Consider the following 22,106-nt stretch of genomic DNA (forward strand, 5'->3'; position numbering starts at 1 on the left):
CATATTTGTTTGTGTTTTGGTTAGAAACGAATATTGCTACAGTAGTGGTTGTTTGTTACCTTTGTTCACGTTAAATTTCCCTAGTGAGAGTGAGAGTTGCGATTTGGCCTCTACATTTCAGATACAACTTATCAGTATTGAGGAAGGAGATGGATCGATCAGCATAAAGAAGGAAACTCCAATATTGGAAATCCCCAACTCCAAAGAGGAAGTTCTCTAACTTAATTTAGAAAGCTCCAAGAGAAGCAATTCCTAGTTTAGGAAACATTGTGAATAGGCAATTGCCATATTATTCTCTTTCCTTTTTTATTTATTTCTGTTCTCATTATTTTATTCTTTTGTGTATAAATTTATATGGATTGACAACTCAACAAAATACAATTATTTTCTTTCTCATTCATTCTTCTAGTACACTTTGTTCTCTATCAGAAACACTCAATTATCTCACTTTGTATTTTTAATTTGAGATATCAGATTACTCCTTGGTTAATTTTGTTATTCTCTGTTTGATTGCTGAACAAATTAATGATATTGGGTATTGTGATCTTACCTCACCAACCTCCTTTTTCTAGGAAAATCTTCAAGAACAAATCAAGTAGTGGCATTGCATTCACCAGATCATAAACAAGATGCATGGCCATCTACCGCAGGAAAAGAAAGAGATCAGACATTTTATGAATGGTGATTGGGCAAACCTCCCTGAGGGTCTCCTTGACGCAATTGCACAGCGGTTACCTCTGACGGATTGCTTAGCCTTCCATGATGTCTGTACATCCTGGAGAAGAGTTGTTGCAAAGCTCCCCGGTTTCCATGCACGAGGGTTTCCATGGTTGGTTCAGTGCAGAGAAGACTGCACCGACTTCATCATAACTTGCTTTAGTGTACTAGAGAACAAACTGTGGGAGCTGGAGTTGCCTGAGGCTCCTTTCAAATACATCGTGGGATCATTCCAGGATTGGTTGATACTGAAAAAGGTAACTTTCTCCAGTACTGAGTTTTTTCTCCTGAACCCCTTCTCCAGAGCTGTAATCGTTCTTCCCAAGGTATCAGACAACCTTTTCTACGAGCTGGTGCTCTCAACAGCTCCCACCAATGCAAACTGTGTCTGCATGCTCATAAGTCCATACTGTAATGGGGTGATCTTGTATTGGGTTCCAGGAACAGAAAGGTGGATTCCAGATTGTAGTAGACTGACAGGAGGAAAGGTCATTGTGGATGTTGTGTGTTTTAAAGGAAATTTCTTTCTATTGGACAGTGACTATGATATAGTGGTCATTGATACCAGAAGTATTGTATCGATTGCTGTAAAAGGAGAAGCATCTGTCACAGAAATCAAGCACCAGTTTCATCCAGTAAGGATAGATAGAAGACCAAAACCAGTAATATTTTCCGGCAAAAACTTGGTAGAGTCATGTGGGGAGGTCTTACTGGTTTGTTTCTCTTCTAGAGACACAGAGGTGGCTCGTACCTTTGAGGTATTTAGACTGGATATCGAACAGATGGCCTGGGTGCAGATGGAGAGCTTGGGAGATCAGATCCTTTTTACATGTCGTTCTGGTTGCAGTTGCTTTTCCTCCAAGGAGTTAATGGGAGATGGTCTTAATGCCATTGTCGGCAGCATCTGTTTCACCCAATACATCGACGCTCCTTGCCGTAGTAATATTGAGTGGAGCACAGGGAGACTTGGAGGACCCTCTAGCTTTGATGATTTGGGTATTTTGAGATTGGATATTAGAAGTACTTTTAACCATTCATCTGTTTGGCTCACTGCACCTATTTGGTGGTACCTTAAGAATAACTGATATAGATATCATTATGCATTTATCTAGCTAAGAATAACTTATTAATTTGCAGATGATCTTCTTTGTATTTGGCTCATGGCCCTCATTTTCAACCACTTCTGATATTTGGCTCACAACGAGCCCTAGTTTGTTTCTTTTGAGTTCAATGGTAGATAAGTCCAATATGATTAGTTCGGTTAACCGGTGGTGCACTCTTCAAGCATTGAAATGCACCTCCAGTAAACTTAAGTTGAACCTCAATGCCCGCCCTCATTTTGGCTACCGTTATGCTTGTGATACCAATGGATCCCTTGACCCACTTAAGGATTTCAGCTTTGTGATTTCTTGCTATGCATCCATAAGCACAATTCCCATCATATTTTTTGGAGGCATCAAAGTTTACACAAGCATAACGGACAACGGGGTAAGTTTTTTTACTTGAATGATGGGTTTTGGGACTCTAGAATCCATACAGGTATGGATACAGTACGGTATTAGACTAATACCAATTCGTATATTATTGGAAAGCATATAAACTTTATTTATTAAGTATAATTTAATAATATTTTGGATTATGTTAAGGGTAATTGATAGTTTGTATTTTTTAATAAGATATTAGATGTAGATTCTAAACTCAACCTGCCCTTACCCTTGAATGTGGGGAGGGGGGTTAGGGAGGGTTTTAAATTTTTATGTACAGAGAGGATTTGGATTCTCGAAATCCAACCCACTATTGATTTTGGGTGGATACAGATTGGAAGGTTTAGGGAGGCAAATAGGGCCTAGAATTTACAAAAGCCTCCCTCAACCTAACCCATTGCCATCATGGGATTCTTGATTTCAAATTAAAGAAATGGAAAATGTAATTCTGACTATGCTCTACAACCTAACAATCTCTCACCAATTCCCAAGTCCAAGTGGTCAAGATGATCAAATCCGTTGATTCACTGATTCCCTCCAAGCAGGAGGTGTGGGATCAAACCCATGAATCCTGGTCTCTTTGTGATATGATCAGTTGGGCCTTGCACTCAACACTGACCCTAACCCCTGATTCCCCCAATGTTATAAAAATTGACAAAAACAGAATCAGTTTTGCCTCCGAGTTTTGGGTCAGTTTTGCCCCTGATTCAGTTAACCGATTGCCGGTTCAGTTAACCATCAATTCGGTTTGTCAGTTTTTTTGTTTTTTAAATTTACAATATATTATAAAATATATAAATATAATAAAAAACTAAAAATATATATAATGTTATATTTAAGTAATAAATAATATATTATATATTAGAAATATATATTTATATAGTGCATATTTATTAATTTGTAATATATAAAAATATAAAATATATGTATATATAATATACATAAATATACATAAAATATATAGAAATATATAGAAATATATGTATATCGGTTGGTTCAGTTTACTGCCGATTTTCTATATTAATTAACCAAAACCAAATCGACCAGTTCAATTAACCGGATTTTTTGTTCAATTTCCATTGATTTTTCAGTTTTTTTTTTTTTTTTGCTCACCCCTAAATTCAACCGTCCAATTCGAATGATCATTCCGTTGTGTCTATCACAAATATAATAAAATATTAAAAATAGTTATCTACCAATTAATCATTGTTCCGATCAAACGGTTCAATAATTAAAAAACAACGAGTTTTTGCAGAATGATGGGCCAATTGGTAAACAGACCAAAAAGGTACCGATTTATCGGGATGAACAATTCAACCGCTTAGACTAAAGATGTTTGGAAAACATTGGATATTTGAATTCCCATGTAATGTGTAAAATTTTGCCGTCCCACCCCTTTGGAAACCCTAATGGATTGGTCTCCATCTCCAACGTGATATGTAATTCCAAATGCAATACGCTTCTTGGTATATCAGCCCAATAAAATTTAAGTTTGGAATTCACAGACTGTGGTTGTGCAGTTCGAGGAGGACCTCCACCATTCACTTGAAATGGATGTGACTATACGGATTCTTTGCTTTGTCCCTGTTTCTGCCTGTTTTTATAAGTATATAAGTGCATTTATCCAAGGTTTGAAAAATCGCAGTGTACCAATCTATATTGATTGATACGTATTGGAACGCTATAAATCCAGGACCCAAAACGACCCGATATTTGAATGTATCGGCCGATTCATATTGTAATATTAGATTATCTCTTTCTCTCTCTTATAAATAAGCCTATTTAATAATTCCTTGTCTCTAATAATTCTTACATTTAAGGAAACTTATCCTAAATAACTCATAAAGTCCTAATCCCCTATAATTATTACCTCTCTCTTAATAACCTCTTTTCTCTTAATTAATTACTACATTTAAGACAATATTCAAATTCAAATTTTAATTTGACCTACCATTAAAGCAATAAATTCGAAGTTGACTTGTCATTAAACCAACCTATTTTAAACTACAAATAAGAGAAGGAGAATTGAACCCTATAATTTGATTGTAATAAACATAAACAAACCACTACGCCATATTCAATTGTTGATAATAATTGCATGTATTTTATTCTTAAGCAAATATTTTTATTCTTAATGGATGTTCATTAATTAATGTTAAAATTGATTATTAAAATTTATATAATAATAAATATTAATATAAATTATATTGATTTTCTGAAAATTAATACACATTTTACTTCTTCCATTATCTTTAACAATTACCAATTTGTCCCTAATGTATCCAAAGTGTATCCCGAAATTTCTCTTAAAATTGTCTTTCCGATATACCTAACGTTTCTGATACTTTAAACCTTGCATTTACCCATATTCTTTTATTTTCCAGGTAAATAACACAATGACCATTTTAACCATAAAAATTCATTATTAAAATGGGCATTTTGTATTATTCAAATGTTAGTGACTTCCTCCCCAAGTGGAAAAGTTATTTACCCACCTAGGAGATGTGATACCAGAAAAATAAACTTTCACTAATCCCTGCATAAATCTTAAAAAGAACATGAATTTCTTGATCAATGAAAACTAAAATTCCATGACCAACTTTCCCCCTCTCAAAATCCATAAAAAGAACGCCCCCTAAGCATTATCCTGTATAGTAACCATTTAATAGCAGAAGTCGGTAAATTTCACTTTACACCCAGCCTCCAACTAGCTGTTATTGTTTGAATGGTGTAATCTACCAACTACCCTCCATTTGCCATTCAAGTCTCCCACTCCACAAAAAGCTGCCTATTTACAAATAGATTATCTACCGAGCATTGACCTCTTCAACCAGCTAACCATTACCTCCATTGTAACTAGGAATGTAAGGTAGGCCACGCTAGGTCGGGTCCCGGTCACCCTAACCCAACTCGGGTTCGGTTGGATTTGGGTTGGCTCAACTTCTTTACTTCATCCTTCCAAGTGTTCTTGTTTTCTAAACTAAGGATTAAGGTCAGAATTAAGCTTTAACATTTTTTTATCAGTCAATTAAGCTTTAACATTGTGCTATATTTGAAAGGGCATGTCATCATGCTTTAAAAAAAATTGCTTTAAATTTAAATTTGTTGATAAGAATGTTGTGTGTTTAAATTTTACAAAAGTTTCACAAGTTTGAGTTTTAACTTTCGATTAATTTTATTCATAAAATATAATATCAAAGTCATTTTCAATTCATGATCACTCTTAGTTAAATTTATTTATATTATTCAATATCCAAGAGCAATCCGAATTCGATTCAAATCCTAGATCCAATTCGAAATTCAAAGTCGAAAATAAAACTAATCAAATTTCCCAAAATAAATGTAAGTTGCCCCCAAAACTAGTCTCCTTTCATCAGTTCATGGAAACCAGGGAGAAAGCACCTGAATCTCCATCCCCCTAATGGTTCAGTTTTTCCATGCTATTGGTGCCTTGATACAGAATGCACTCCCTGTGCTCTTGAAAAGCAACTAATAAAAGATCAGAATTAACAATAATACGCAATTTCTCATGATTTTCAAATTTTACAAAGATATTCCATTAAGATTATCACTAAATGATCAGGCAAGGCTGAAACATTGTCTATGTATGAAGAATAAATATAAAAACTCTGCTCAACCAAATTACCTAACCAGGTCTACAAATACATTCCACAAACTAAAGATAGAAAAGAAGAAATGAAATGAAAAGTTTGCCTCACCACTAAGGATGAGATGCACTAGTATTACTACATGTCGTGGTATGCGGTATGCCTACTCTCCATATGCGTGTCTTATCCACCAGCCCTCACTTGGCCAGCATCATTCTCACAAATTCTTCATAGTTGACTTGACCATCACCGTCAACATCTGCCTCTCGGATCATCTCATCCACTTCTTCATCTGTTAATTTCTCTCCCAGGTTGGTCATCACATGTCGTAGCTGCCCATTTTCAAATAGACAACCAAAAATGGTCAATTTCTTCTGGCCAAGAAGAAAAAACAATAGTATATTTGAAAGGGACAAACATATCCCAACAGCTCCAATAACGGCTAAAAGGTGTATATTAATACTTTGGAGTAATGATGGTCTGTTTTGTAATTAGAAATGTTGCTTGCCGGTCTGTTTAGTTTAACTGTTTAAGGAGCCAGCAACTTTCGGAGTTTTAAGGCATTTTCTGTACCTGGTAGTTAAGATGGCAATCCAGAATAGGTGACCATTTGAGGGGGATTTCATACAGTGGCCTCTGGTGTTGGTGTTACATGAGCTGAGAAACCCAGAACGCCATGAAGCCATGTTCAGTAAAACACCAGAAAGCTGATAAAAGGGACTCCGGATCTCCTGCCCACAACACACTGCCTCCATGCATTGGGAACATCTCCCCGTGCATAATACTATGTAGGAGGATGAGAAGTTCCCCATGTGTGACTGTGATGTTATGTGGGTAGGTGTGGGCAGAGTTCTAGTGGGCAGGAGATCCGGGCTCGATAAAAGGTTTACATGAGCTGCAAAATCGACTTTCAGGTAGAGCTATCTCAGGTAGCTTCTCCAAAGTGGCTCAGTCAAAGCAGCTCAATCAATGCAAAAGCCCTCCCAAACAAGCTCTAGACCACATAATTTAATAATCACCTAACATTGCCACCGTTTCACATCTGTTCAGCTTATGGTCATTTTTCAATGATGCAAAAAGAGAGTCATATCCTCACAATTGATGATTTGAAATATAATTAAAAAAGTATTCAACAAATTCTATGGAAATCATTCGTATGTGAAAAGTTAAATAGATGGTAAGGCATGGGATATCGAGAGGGCTCCCTGTGACACAGGCATCAACATTTGCCATCTCAATCCTCCATGTCACAGGAAATCCCTCTATGCAGGCTTCAAGCTGGTAGAAAGATACCAGAATGCATTTTCCCTCATTTAAGCAGAGAGAGAAAGAGAGGAGAGAAAGAGAGAGAGAGAGAGAGAGAGAGAGAGAGAGAGATTACCTCTGCAGCAGAAATAAACCCATTTTGGTCCTTGTCAAAGACCTTAAACGCTTCCTTCAATTCCTCCTCAGAATCAGTGTCCTTCAAGAGCAGAGAAGAAAAGAATATCAGATACATGAATTTGCTGATCAAAATATATATATATATATATATATATATATATATATATATATATATATATCAGATAGATGAATTTTAAAGCCAAAGGCACATTGGGCCAAACTCCTAGATATTTTATTGATAAATTATTGAAATGCCATCTGACTAGGTGTGAAACTAGGTAAACATATGTCAAACTGTGAACAGGTGTTATTTGCATTCAATCTTTTTTCCCCAACACCCAATGGATAAGAATATATACTTAATGAAAATGCTAGGGTATTAACAATCCAATATATAAAAGTAGGAAAATCAATATAATGCATTTTAGACCTGCTGATTGAACATTATAAAGAGTAAAGGCTGTTTTTTGTTAGGCACAAAACTAGACTTATTATTAATGTAAAAATTTTGTCAATGGCTTCTTGTCAGTAACATTCTCATGCCACAATCCAGGATTAAGTTTGTGGCTTTGAAAGTTGTCATTTAATATATGGTCATACATTAAAAAATATAAGCACATGTGACTATGACTACAACAGATTCTAATAGGCTGTCACCACGAGAAAGAACAATTTGAAAAAACCATATAAACCACAGTCCACAGAAGATAATGCAGTACAAGAACCATGTCTTTAAATTGTACAGTGAAGAGGGAAAAACCAGTATAACATGGTTTTAGCTAAGTTGGGATAAGAATTTCATCCCCCAACCCCACAGAAAAGTATACCAGCATTTTAACTACTGCTTGAAGCCTCAAGCCCTAGGGAACACTGGTTTGCAGCAATCAATTTTTTTGATGAGTTGGTTTACAACATACAATGTACGACCAGAACTCCATGACAGCTGTCTTGCCATCTTTTGAGGCCCAAAGGTTGGCAGAATTTTGAGAAAAAGCAGGTCAAAAATGAAAACAAGGCAAAATTGGGCCCTGAAGCAGTTACCAGGTGAGGTTGTGGTAGAAAGTTCAAAAGATGCACTATGTCACAGCTAAAACTACATTCCAAAATAGCCCCTTGACAAACTTGAACCTTGTAATGTAGTACAGCAATAATAATAATACTGTCTCAAAGCAGAAATACATAAGCTGCATAAAAATAGAAGTTCAATACAGCAAATACTAGTTACTTTTGCCCTGAAGCTCTTTCACATTTTGCACTGTGAATTAAACTCACCTTCATCTTCCTTGCCATCAAATTAAGGAACTCAGGGAAATCAATTGTCCCATTTTGGTCAGCATCAACCTCATTAATCATATCCTGGAGTTCAGCTTCAGTTGGATTTTGGCCCAAAGACCTCATAACGGTACCCAGTTCTTTGGTGGTGATGCAACCTATACAATGATTTGGATTTCAGAAAGAAAACATCATATTTCACGTGAAAATGAAACGCTTATTTTTTTGTCAACAGTTGGAATATTCAAGGACTTCCGAAGCTTGTTTTTTTCCTTCTTGGTTTCCATTAAAAAGTTACATCAATGACTTTGGCAATCATCAATGGTGGAGTAAACATTAAGGGATGTTGTCTCAGCTTCAAAGATTTCTCAAGGCGAACATAACTTGTTACCTTGTAATCACAGTTGATAGGTTGACAGTATAGAATCCTCAGGCTTGATAACAGCATTATGCTATAAATCAAATTACATTTAGAAAATAATAAAGTTATAGATTAAGAAATAGCAATTCAAGAACAGGTCATATTATGTAGAAAAGCTGCCAAAGTGCATTCAGGACGACTTGGTTTTGAATAACCCAACAAACACCATGAAACATCCATAAATATTCTATAAGATTTCAATGAGAGTGCCAACACAAAAAGGTAGCACTTATAGAAATCACCTTTCTTTTACTATTTATCAGAGGCGCTCACGGGTCAGGTTGGATCGGTTTCAGGGATTTTGTTCAACCGACCCAACCTGGTTGGGTTGCTTACTCAGCAAACCAAAACCGACCAACACTGAAGTAAAACCCAAACATGAAGGGTCGGTTTGGGGAATCTACCTAAGAGACTTCAGATGTGCCAGGCGGCTCAGACCCAAACAAGAGGTTGTGTAGTGTGTGAAACTGTCCATGACAGAAATTTCTCCCTAAGTTTGGCAAGTTTAAGCCTTATGGGTCTTTCTTGCAAGTCTTGCCAATCCCAAAAAGGCAATGGATAGAAGTGTGGGTCTTATTTCAATTAGACTTTGAAATTGACTCATACTATGGCATAAAGTTCAGCTTTTCCTATATCCCATTTTTCCTTTTGTGTGTAAACTTTCCAACTCAAAAAACAAAATAAAAAAAGAGGGAGGACAAAATATTAGAAAAAAAGAAATATCAATCCTAAGACCTAAGACAAAAGCAATTCCCCATTTGACTATTGTTACATAAAGCAATTAACTAAGATAGGAAAAGACTATGGACAAAGAAGCAACAGGATGGAAAGTTGGAAACACACTTTACATTACATATTCGGTTCGGTTTGGGATGATTTCAGTTTTCACACTTGAAAGCCAAAACCGACCCAATTTATCAGTTTATTTACTTACAAGAACCAAAACTGACTGGCGATTTTGAAAAACCGACCAAATCGGGTTGGGTTGGGACGGTTTGGTCGGTTTGACTCACATTATGAACACCCCTACTATTTATGACTTAAAGCAAATGTTTTCTACACATTCCAATGCTAACTTTATCCGCACATTGATATAGAAAAAAATAGCTTTATTTACCTGCAAAAAAAAAATTAACACAGCACTCTGAGATTATGAAAATAGATAGATTACATGAGGGCCCAATCAATTTAGATCAACAAATATCATTATAAAGTAATTCACAAGCACCCAAATCCTAAAGGGTAACATAAAGTGGATAATGATAGAGCACGGTAGCAGGACAGTATTCATGTAGACTACCCCAAATACTTGGGATTAATGTTGATGAATTGAGTTGCTCTGACTCCTGATTTAGGAAGTTGCATGTCTTAGTAAGTCTTCTCCACATACTCTCTTTCAGGCTTTATGACAACCAAACACTTCTATCATTAGATGTTGATAAAAGGGGGACAGCAACATCTAATTTATAGGCAACATAAGGATTGAAATTCATATCAAATATTCAAAACAAGTTTTGCACTTTACAGCTACCATTCAATATAAGAAAAAAAAAAGCAATTGATCCATCGAAATGCTTATTGATTTCACAGGTAGCCAGTGCATCAGCAGTTCAGTTAGCATCAATGCTTAAAGTGCAGCAACAATTTTAACTTACAGTGTTTAGACTGCAAGAGCATTATTTGAAGATTGCTCTAGAACAAACTAATTGTACTTGTTTTGTATAGACCATTTGGTAATGGCTGAAGTGGTTTAACTGAAATACTTATTGCTTTGAAATTTAGTGAACAAGTCATTAAATACATTGTGAGCTCCTTAATGGCTAAATGTCTTGTTGGTTCGATTGCTATACTGCTAAAATTTTTATTATATGCCTGTTTTATCCACTAAAAGACAAATTGACAAAGAAATAAGTCATTCAGTTCAGCCACTTCAGCCATTATAAAATGGCCCCCAGAGTAAACATTGGACAGACCAGACTATGACATGAGAAGGAACTAACTAAAATATATGCTTCCCTCGGGGTCTAAGAAAGCATACGGATATTATCCAACATGTTTTGGAAAATAGAGCAGAATAGCTTTGACAATTCTATGGTGTAGATGAAACTTTTTCAGTTTCTAGGCAATATTTAATGCATAGGTCATCTCCCAAAAAAATCATTTTGTTAAAGATTCTTCAAGAAATTCATTTTGTGACTCTGGAACTTTGAATTCTTGTTATTGGCACTATAAGGAAACAGAGAAAAAAAGGACACCCAGATGCAAATAAGGTCTGAATGTTCTAAGGAGATCCAAAACCTTTACACAAGAGGATCAAGTAAGAGAAGGAAAAAATGAAGACAACAACAACAACGAGCAATAGATCCACGTTGCAATGTGGGGGAGGGAGAGAGAAAAAGCAAGGAAACACGCGTGTTTAGCTAAAAAATGAACTCTCTTATTAATTTTTTTAGTAGTACCGGCAAATGGAAGCAGGAAGTGTAAATCTATAAATAAAAACACAAATATAATATAAAATATTAGAAGTATAAGATCTCGATCTATCATTCTCATATTCCAGATCGACAATCCCTCTAATATTTAGAAACAAAACAGTATCAAGAGTAAAGTAAGATTCCCTCTTCTCAAAGCAAGAATGCATGGATAATAATCAATAACAGTCGAAACTTGTACACCTAAAATAGAAGAGAAAAGCGACTGAAGAAAATAAGCCACTAGCATTTCCATGCAAACCAGAATGTAATGACCTGTCACTGCTCAATTTAATCATTTCGAATATACACAGTTAAAGCTCCAAAACTTAACAACCTGTCTAAGTCAACATTTTAGGGTTTCAATTTGAAAAGAACCTCCAAACGAGGGCCACAGCTCAATGACGTTACTAAAAACAAGAAATAAACAGATGGAGATAAAATCTACCATCGCCATCCTTATCGAAGAGACTGAAAGCCTCCTTGAACTCCGAGATCTGCTCTTCGGTGAGCTGTTCCGCCATTGATTTTTCAAACAAAAAAAAAACTGAAAAATGAGAGAGAGAGAGAGAGAGAGAGAGAGAGAGAGAGAGAGAGAGATATGCGCAGCGGGTTTTGGTTTCTGTAATAAAAGCGCAGGTTTCCTTCAAATGTCCATGAAGACTAGCTGTCACGTGACATGGGCTGTATTGGTTGAAACTTAGGACCCGCCATAATCTTTATTCCAATCAGAAGGCTGTAGGGGCCGTTGATCTGAGTCACTCTCCATAGAGGTGGCACCGTGGCAGTGTCATTTCAACACTGAAATGTGGGCTCATTTTGCTTTTTTCGCTGGATGGGCCCATTTATGGTAGAGGTATGGGCCCATCTTGTTTACACCTTAGAGGTTCGCCGTAAATGTCTCCAGTCTCCTGAAAATCAGACCCATCAGATCAAACAGGTCCAACAACCATATGACGTGACATAAATCCAACCAATACGTGGTTGTCAATGGACCGTTGGACGGATAGCGAATTGGATCCACACCTTCCTCTCTGAGTACAGTTTGAACAGTGGATTGATGAGGCAGTGGGGCCCACACACAACAATACTGGTATATTCTTCAAAAGTTGAAAGACCCATCTCTCTTTCAGCCGTAGGATCATTTATATGTAGTGTATTGGTGTTGTAGGAGAATAGGTATTTTGTAAGGCTAAGGCTGTTGACGTGAAGTGCTCTATACTTGAGGGGAATAAATGGAAGAAAAGAAGTGGCCAAATCAGCGGAGGGTCTCTTTATTTGGCAAGGGATTAGGCTATAGTAGTTCACCAGACTAGAATTTTGATGAGAAGAGGAACAAAATAGTAGATGATTGCATGGGAAAATGGGAAAGGCTTGATATAGGGGGTGCAACTTGGGCGGGCCCAGCCCGAGCCCAAACTAGTCTAGCCCGAAGTTTTATATGGGTTCGACTTCTTAATTTTTCAGGTCGGACCCTAGTCCAAGTCCAGCTCAATTATATACATTGGTACATACATATGTATATATATGTAATAATGTAGTACACACACATACTACATACAAATGTGTATATCTATATACAATTATAAAAAGTATAAATAGCCTTTAAAATTTTTGAAATTTTTCTTGACTAAAATACCCCCTTTTTTGAAATATGGTCCCTTTATTTTGAGGGTGAAAAATGTAAATTGAATACTATTATTCAATGCATTCTGATGAGCGGATTTGGCCCTCCAATGACATTATGACACATGGCACCTCATGACAAGTAGGTGACACCCGAGCAACAACTTGCTAAGTTGATGGTGTCCCACCTGGCGACCTGCGCACGGCCTGGCGGCCTGACACATGCGCTAACCTGGCAACCTATGAGATATGCTCGCCGAAAAACTCGGCATACGTACCCCACGATCCTTGGAGGTCGGCCCACGTTCCGGAAGATGGTCAACGTGCATGGCGGTTACCTCCAAGGATCTCGCATCAGTTAAACACGACCTCCCGAAGATCTCAAAGGCATTACATGAGCAAGGCCTATATAAAGGCACCAACCCCAATGACTTAAGGGGGGCAAGTAAGCATATTCTAGCTCTCATACTTTGTGATTTTTAGCTCGCAGTCTACTATGAGAGTACTGATTTAAGCATCGGAGCGACCTCGTCGGGTTAGCCACCTCGGGTCCTTTGACATTGATTCCTTGCAGGTCTCTAAAGAACGACGAAGCTCAACAATCAATCCAGCTCGCCACCAGGCAGCTCAGCACCTGGTGCTGGCACCTCACAAGCAGTTTGCCACCTGATCAGCCCGACACCTCACAGGCAACTCGGCACTAGTCAGCTCGCCACCAGGGAGCTCACCACTAGGCAGCTCGACACTAGGCAGCTCGCCACCAGGTAGTTCCCCACTAGGCAGCTCCACTTTGGCCTGAGTCATCGGTCACTTGGATACAGACCAAATGACGAGGTACTTAACACAAAAAATTCACACTCCACCAAAAATCGATACATCATTTGGCGTCGTCTGTGGGAACCGCTTCCAAAAGCCTTCTTCCACCAAACTTACAGACTTACAAACTTAGTTTTCTCATGGCTTCCTCCAACAACGCTGCACGCAGTGCTGAAATGAATGCCATCGGGGAGCAACTCCAGGTCCCCATGGTGTGTATTGGACAGTTCACCGTCCCCCTCTATGTGGACGGAATCCCCATCCTAAATGTGCCCCAAACAGTGGCACCCGTGAATGCTCCGCTTCCTCTCTCAGTCGGAACAACCTTTGTCGAACCCTCTGTTATCCCTCCGGCGACCAGCCAGAGCCAGTTCGAGGACCTGATGCAGTGCATGCGGGCCATGCAAGCCCAAATGCAACAGTTCCAGCACTTCCAGCTCTATCAGCAACAAGTGTTGCATCAAGTCTCTCAGTACCACTACCAGCAGCAGTTTCCTTCAAGCCAGCAAAGAAACAGCGGAGGCGCCGCTGAGCTCGCCAAACTGCCACTCACAACATGCCCGAGCTCAGGGGTAAGGAAGAGGTAAGCTCGGACGAGCTAAAAGCTACTCCGCTCCTCTCAGTTCCATCCCCCTATATCCAGAACTTCTTGTTGTCCACATGCCAAAGGACTTCAAGCTTCCTCCCCTGGACAAGTATGATGGGTCATTCGACCCGAATGACCATGTTGACGCCTTTTAGTCACAGATGCACGTGGCAAGGGCCAGTGAATCCTGCATGTGTGTGGCTTTCTCCACCACCTTCAAAGGGGTGGCCCGCACATGGTACCAGAATCTTGCACCCGGATCAATAAGAGGTTGGGTGCAGTTCGTGCAAGTCTTCACTTCTCACTTTGTCACCAGCAAGCGGTGCCCGAGAACGCAGGAAAGCCTCCGTAGCATAGTCCAGAAGGAGGGGGAGTCCATACGGAGTTATATCAAGCGGTTCAATGACGCTTGTTTTCATATACCCAATCTGGACCCCGTAGTTCGGCTCACCGTGGCCAAGAGAGGCATCACCCACAAAGAATTCAAGTGGCATGTGGTTGTTAATAAGCCCAAGACTATGACCAAGTTTCTTAAGCTCGCAGATCAGTTCATAGGGATAGAAGAGTAGATCAACCAGAAAAATGAAGGTGTATCCGAGAAAAGAAAAAAGGAAGGTGAGCCCTCAAGCCAAGGAGACAGCAGGAAGAGGAAAGACTTAGCTCGGGGGGTAAAGCCAGGTCAGCCTTTTCGAGCTCCTCTAGTAGAGCGGACTGACTACACACCCCTAAATGCGAAGCAGGCCGAGATCCTTATGGTGATCAAAGAGACCCCGTATGTGAAGTGGCCACCCTGTCTGAAAGGGGACCCTAGTGTAAGAAATAAGAATTTGTATTGTAGCTTTCATAAAGACCACGGTCATAGTACCGAGAATTGTAAAAACCTCAGTGATGAGATAGAGGAGCTTATTCGTTGCGGATACTTGAGAAATTTTGTACAGAGTAATAATAATAATAAAGCAGGTCGGCAGGGGGAGCAGGGTAGAAATGCTCCCGAACCCAGCAACAAACAAGTGGAACAGCCGCAGAAGCAATCCCCGAAAGAGATACCAGTTCGGGGGACCATTCATGTGATCGTCGGAGGATCGATCGTCGCAGGCTACACCACGGCTGCAGCCCAAACATCAGCTCGTGAGGCCGCAAGGGAAGAACAGAATCCCCCGAAGCGACCGAGGACGGAGGATCTGATCTTCTTCACAGAGAACGACGTGTGCGGGGTCCACTACCCCCACGATGATGCGCTCGTCATAAAAATAAAGATTAATGACTTCGAAGTCAGGCGCATCCTCGTCAACTCTAGCAGCTCGACAGACATTCTCTTCAAGGTTGCGTTCGACAAGCTTCAACTCCAAGAGAGTGACCTGAAGCCCGCAAATACTCCCTTGGTAAGCTTCAGTGAAGAGGAAGTCAGGCCCCTGTAAAGAATTACAGTATCTGTGGAAGTCGGCACCTGGCCTAACATAGTGAGGCTCAACCATGACTTCTTGGTGGTCGCAACTCCCTCCCCGTACAATGCCATAATATGTCAGCCCATCCCCCATGCTCTACGTGCGGTGGTCTCCACCTATTACTTGGCAATGAAGTTCCCCACGGACCTCGGAGTTGGGGTAGCGCGAGGCGATCAACTTGAGTCTCGCAAGTGCTACGTCATCACCCTCAAAGGGAAAACCAAGGTGGTCGATGACCTCGAGCTGGAGCGACCTACGGAGCAGTGCGAAGAACAAGCTGCACCTACGAAAGAGACTGTTCCCGTGCCCACTTCGGCGGAGGACCCAGCTCGGACACTTCAGATTGGTGCCTCAATCCAAGAGCCCCTGCGATCTCAACTGGTAAGTTTCCTACTTCAAAATTTAGATATTTTTGCATGGTCCGCGACAGAGATGCCCGGCATAGACCCAAGCATAATAACACACAAGCTAAATACTGATCTTGTAGTTAGGCCCGTTAGACAGAAGAAATGCAACTTAGCCCCGGAACGCTGGAAAGAAGTTGATGAGGAGGTCGGGAAGCTCCTTGCAGCCAACTTTATCAGAGAAGTCCATTACCCGAGCTGGGTAGCCAACCCGGTCCTGGTAAAGAAGGTCAACGGTAAATGGCGCATGTGCGTCGATTATACCGGCCTCAATAGAGTCTGTCCAAAGGATTGCTTCCCACTCCCCAAGATTGACCGCCTGGTAGACGCGACCTCAGGGCATGAGTTGCTGAGTTTCTTGGACGCCTACTCGGGCTATAAACAGATAAGGATGGACCCGGACGATGAAGAAAAAACTGCTTTCATAACTGAATTGGGCCTGTACTGCTACAAGGTCATGCCCTTCGGACTAAAAAATGTCGGGGATACCTTTTAGAGACTTGTAAATAAGTTGTTTGAGTTGTTGATCGACAAGAAAATAGAATGTTATGTAGACGACATGGTCGTCAAACCCAGTTTTCAAGTGATTTAATACAAGACTTGCATTCTGTTTTTGAAATTCTGTGCAAATTCAATATGAAACTAAACCCAAACAAGTGTGCCTTTGGTGTCACCTCGGGTAAGTTCCTAGGGTACATTGTAAACCGGCATGGAATTGAGGCAAACCCAGACAAGATTAAGGCTATCCTAGATATGAGACCAGCTCGGAAATTGAAGGAGGTTCAGAGGTTGAGTGGCCGCATAGCCACTCTGAGCCACTTTATGTCCAAATCGACAGATCGCTGCCTGCCTTTCTTGAAGGCAATTAAAAGCATAGGTTTTGAATGGACCGAAGAGTGCTAGATCGCGTTCGACGAGCTCAAAAAGTACCTCGCTAGCATCTCAGTCTTAACCCGACCCGAGGAGGGGGATATTTTGGAGTTGTACCTCTCGGCAAGTGATGAGGTGGTCAGCTCGATACTAATTAGAGAAGTAGATCAGGTCCAACGACCTATCTACTATGTTAGCAAAGTCTTGTAGGGAGCAAACACAAGGCATCTGGAGATCAAGAAGTTGGCATACGTGCTAATCATCGTAGCCCGAAAGCTTCGTCCGTACTTCCAAGCTCATACTGTCGTCGTCCTCACCGACAAGCCTCTGAGGCATGTTTTGCTCATGCCCGAGGTCTCTGGTAGGTTGACGAAGTGGGCCATTGAACTCAGCGAGTACGACCTCCAGTACAAGCCGCGAACTGCTATCAAAGCCCAAGCTTTAGCTGACTTTGTCGCGGAATGCACTTTCAGCTCCGAAGTCCCCATGCCGGTTGAGTTCGAGCACCGTGAGGTAGCAACCAGCGCAGCTTCTCTCCCAGTGAGATCGAGTCTGAGCTGGGATGAGGAGCCCTGGATTCTTCACGTAGATGGCTCATCAAACCAGTAGGGCAGCGGCGCTGGAATCGTTCTGTATGGGCCAAGCGGCGTGAAACTGGAGTATGCGCTATGCTTCAAGTTCGCGGCATCCAACAATGAAACTGAGTACAAGGCATTGATAGCAGGACTAGCACTAGCAAGCAAAGTTAAAGCCAACCATATCATTATCTGCAGTGATTCTCAGGTCGTGGTCAACCAAGTTACAGGTGAATATGAAGCTCGCGACTCAGCCATGATCGCCTACTTAGTGAAAGTAAGAGAGGGTCTGCTCAACTTCCAGTCACACTTCATCCAGTAAATCCCGAGATCAGAGAACGGTGAGGCCGACGCCCTGTCCTGGTTAGCCAGCACCAGGGAAAACACCATGAGGACCGTGTACATAGAGAACCTCCCTCGGCCTAACATTCTCGAGGGGGCAGAGGAGGTCGCTCCCGTCGTGCAAGCAAAGCTGAGCTGAATCGATCCGCTCGTGAGCTTCCTACTACACGGGACCCTCCCTGCAGACCGAAATGCCGCCAGAAGGGTAGAACGTTAGGCAGCCAAATACGTCATCATAGATGAATGGCTGTACCGGAGATCTTACATGCTCCCCTATCTGCGCTGCTTGCGACCTTTCGAGGCCGAGCTCGTGCTCTGCGACACTCATGAGGGCCTGTGCGCACGGACACTTGGGGGTAGGGGCTTCACCCAGAAAATGCTACGACAGGGATACTACTGGCCAACGATGAAAGCAGATGCAATCGAGCTCATCAGAAGATATGACAAGTGCCAGAAGCACGCTAACATCCACCATCAGCCCGCTGCCGACCTCAAGTATCTCACCGGTCCGTGGCCTTTTGCACAATGGGGGATCGATATACTCGGACCGTTTCCACCAGCGATAGGCCAGAGAAGGTTCTTAGTGGTGGCAGTTGATTATTTCACCAAGTGGGTAGAAGCCGAACCTCTCACGACGATCACAGCGCGAAATGTGCAGAACTTCTTCTAGAAGAATATAGTGTGTCGTTTCGGACAACCTCGAGTACTGATCTCTGACAATGGTAAGCAGTTCGAGGACATTAAATTCTAGAACTAGTGCCAAGACATGGGAATTCAACAGAACTTTACCTCAGTGGCACACCCTCAAGCAAACGATCAGGCAGAGGTCATGAACGGAGCCATCCTCCGCGGTCTGAAAGCACGCCTTGACCGAGCTAAGAGACTATGGGGAGACGAGCTGCCTAGTGTATTATGGGCTTACCGGACCACAGTGAAGACCGCTACAGGCGAGACTCCCATCAACCTCACTTACAACATTGAGGCAGTCATCTCAGCCGAGATCGAGGTCCCCATGCTACGCCTAGAAGTGTATGATGACAAGGCAAATGAAGATGAGCTATGAACCAACCTCGACCTGCTTGACGAGGTATAGGACCTCGCATATATTAGAACCGTAGCCTACCAACAGAGAGTAGATCGGTACTATAACGCCAGGGTCAAGAAGCGGAACCTCCGCGTCAGAGACTTGGTCCTTCGTAAAGTTATGGTGCCTGAGCCCGGTGTTGGTAAGCTCGGGCCAAACTGGGAAGGACCCTACCGAGTAAAGCAGGTGCTCGGGGAAGGAACATATGAGCTCGAGACCCTAGAAGGGAAACAAATACCTCGGGCATGGAATATTGTCAACTTAAGGCAATATTACCCATGATCACCGAGCTGAGTGACTACAAGTCACTCTCCGAGCCTAAGGGCCAAAATGCCGAGCTAACAAAGACCTCGGCACTACAAGACCCAGTCGCCTCTACGACATGGGTGAACTCTAGGAGTGGACTATAAGTCACTCCCCCAGAGCCTAAGGGCCAAAATGCTGAGCTAACAAAGACATCGGCACTACAAGACCCAGTCGCCTCTACGGCATGGGCGAACTCTAGGAGTGGACTATAAATCACTCCCCCAAAGCCTAAGGGCTAAAATGTCGAGCTAACTAGGACCTCGGCATCAGATAAAACCTAATGGCCTCATTAGCATAGGCTAAGTATTAGCACCGAAGACACAGGCAGCTCGGGTGTGATCCCTTTGATGCGTAGCTCACCTCGGTATACAAATTGAACACGTTAAGGGACAACCTATACCAACTTAACCCAGGAGCATGCAGGTCAGGCACATGCTTGTTGTATTGACCGCCTCGGGGTACGTTATGAAATCCCCCTAAGTGCTGGGAAACAGCTCGGGGTAACAATAACTGAGAAACCCCACTTCGGGTATTTAGCTCTTACAGTTCGAGTGATAAAGTCACTTCGGCAAAAAGTGATGAGCACACAACACTTACCGAAAGAAAGAAACATTTCATTACTTTATAAACAAAAAAAACCGAGCCTAACATCCCAAGAGAAGTTCATCAAACTAAAGAGAAATCGGGCCTAACTGCCCGAGAAAAAGTCCACCAAGAGAATGGAAAAGAAGAGAGTCACATAAAACCGGGTCCAAATGCCCGGGAACAACCACTCAGAAGAATCCAACCAACAGAAAAAAAAGAGCCACCAGCCTCAAGGTTCCTCTGCCTCCACCTCCTCGTCGTCCTCCGGAGAGTCGGACTCCTCCTCCTCCGCCGCGTCCGCCGACTCTAGGGCCAGGCCCTTCATTATTATGCCGTCGAGGTTGAGCCCAGAGAATTTCTTCCGAACCAGCCATCGGCAGAGCTTGAACCCCGAACTGTAAGACCTTGAGCCATACTCGACCTAGAGGTCCTTGAACTGTGGGGATTCCTTGAAGTCCTCCACCACCTTAGCCCGCTCCTCCTCCACCACGGCATCGAAGTTCCGGGTCCGGTCATGGAGTGTGGACTCCAAGCTCTGGACCTGTTGGCGAAACAGCTCCCTTTCCGCCGCCACCCTCGAAGACTCCTCTCTGTAGCGGGTGCTCTCCTCAGATAGTCGGGAGATCCATGCCTCCTGGTCCTTGACAAGGAACTCCTGGGCCTCGCTCCCCTTGTGAGCCCGGAGGACCTCGTTCCAGGCCCGGTCGAGCCCGCATCGAAGCTTCCGCACCTCGATCTTCTAATGGACGGCGTCCTAGGAGTGGACAGTAGTCTGGCAGGCCATGGCATGGATGGCGGAGTTCAGCTGCCAACAACAAAGCTGAGGTGAGTATAAAAAAAAAAGAAGAAGAAGAAAAAAGAAAAAAAAAAAAAGAGAAAGGGGGAGAGAAGAGGAGCCAAGAGAAAAAGGCACTTACCACCATGCAGTGGGACGAAGCCAACTTGAAGAGCAGCTTGGGGTGCATCCCAGACCAGCTCGCGATCTCATCATTATTAACCGCTTGCCGGCTCCTCCGCAAGGCCTCGAGGAAGTTGGTGATGCTCTCGTCTCTCCCCATTGTAGGGAACCGAGGGTAGGCGGTGGGATCACGCCGTGCGCCCGGAGTAGACTCGTCTGGAGAAGGAACCCCTTCGTCGCCGCCTTCCACGACCCCCTCAAACTGCATGGGTGGGACCTCAGGCTGCGGAACAAAGGCAGTATCAGCAGACTCGAACTCAGCGCCCCTAGAGGTGGACACTCGATCAGGATGCGACCCCTTCACCCTGCGCTTCTAGTTGCTTGACAAAAGGCGACGTGCATCTACACCAGACATGTTGGCTGCCCAAAAATCACAAGGCATTAGTCTAGCTCAAAAAAAAAATAGAGAGCGCGACCTAAAGGCAACCTACCAGGGCTCAGGCCGGCCTGCACGAGTTTGTCCTCGGCCAAATAGTCCGAGCAAAGGAAGCCAATCGCTGCCCAAGATTGCAGCGTCTCCCGAACTTTTGGATCCAAGTCAACACCTGAATCCTGGATGGCGGCCCTCCAGTGGGTTGGGAAGGGCCACCCTTCGGGGTTGCGAACTACAAAATAATCTCGCTTCCAAGCTGGGATCCTGTTCGGTAGCTCGTGAAGGAGCTTGAAGCCGGGATGAGGGAAAAAGTAATAAGAATGCCTTTCTGGAGGCGCTCCTAGGGAGGCATTCTTGATGGAAAGAATAGAAGAGAAGGTGGCAAGGTCAAGAGGAAGACAATACTCATAAAACAAGGAAATTGTCCCAACTACATTTCGGATTGAGTTGGGGTGAAGCTGATCTATAGTAACATTAAAATGGTCCAAAACCTCCACAATCAAAGGATGCAGAGGAAGATGAAGGCCAGCAATGAGCTGTTCCTGGAAGATCATGATTTCATCGTTACCATGTTCCCAAGGATAGTCGTCGGAGGGGAGACTGTAGATGAGATTTCCGAGGAGGTCAAATTGAAGGACCAAGGTCCTGAGTCTCTCCATCGACATGGAGGAGGGACCAAAGCTGTCAGGTTCCCTACCCCGTGAGGTGGAAGTCCTTTTGCCGGAGGCCTCCCTAGCCTCTAGAGCCTACCCCCAAGCTCCCCTTGAGCTCGAAGGGGCG

The 22,106-nt window shown here is 42.4% G+C and overlaps 2 protein-coding genes across 2 annotated transcripts; one reads left to right on the forward strand and one right to left on the reverse strand.

Annotated features, from left to right (window-relative positions):
* Window positions 1–629: 629 nt before the first annotated feature.
* On the forward strand, window positions 630–1,802 carry LOC148855234 (F-box/kelch-repeat protein At1g57790-like). The gene has a single exon (XM_088984886.1). It carries the CDS (start codon window positions 630–632, stop codon window positions 1,800–1,802), a length of 1,173 nt encoding a protein of 390 aa, XP_088841012.1.
* A 3,905-nt stretch (window positions 1,803–5,707) lies between these two features.
* On the reverse strand, window positions 5,708–12,177 carry LOC148855235 (calmodulin). Its single transcript, XM_088983609.1, has 4 exons — window positions 11,805–12,177; window positions 8,465–8,622; window positions 7,191–7,271; window positions 5,708–6,141 (listed from the first exon to the last, which is right to left on the reverse strand). The coding sequence occupies exons 1-4, from the start codon at window positions 11,878–11,880 to the stop codon at window positions 6,007–6,009; spliced, it is 450 nt and encodes a 149-aa protein (XP_088839735.1). The 5' UTR covers window positions 11,881–12,177; the 3' UTR covers window positions 5,708–6,006.
* Between the last annotated feature and the right edge of the window lie 9,929 nt (window positions 12,178–22,106).

This window comes from Nelumbo lutea, chromosome 4 (assembly GCF_056320005.1).
Source record: "Nelumbo lutea isolate HS-2025 chromosome 4, American lotus-T2T, whole genome shotgun sequence".
NCBI classification, from domain to species: domain Eukaryota; kingdom Viridiplantae; phylum Streptophyta; class Magnoliopsida; order Proteales; family Nelumbonaceae; genus Nelumbo; species Nelumbo lutea.

What these genes read in the sequence shown, in the direction of transcription:
- LOC148855234 (XM_088984886.1), top strand. Translation starts at nt 630, where the DNA reads ATGCATGGCCATCTACCGCAGGAAAAGAAAGAGATCAGACATTTTATG.
- LOC148855235 (XM_088983609.1), bottom strand. Translation starts at nt 11,880, where the DNA reads ATGGCGGAACAGCTCACCGAAGAGCAGATCTCGGAGTTCAAGGAGGCT. An exon ending in TGATGGCAAGGAAGATGAAG is followed by an intron (nt 7,272 to 8,464) that starts GTGAGTTTAATT and finishes CTGCTCTTGAAG; the next exon opens with GACACTGATTCTGAGGAGGA. An exon ending in GGTTTATTTCTGCTGCAGAG is followed by an intron (nt 6,142 to 7,190) that starts GTAATCTCTCTC and finishes GAAAATGGGCAG; the next exon opens with CTACGACATGTGATGACCAA.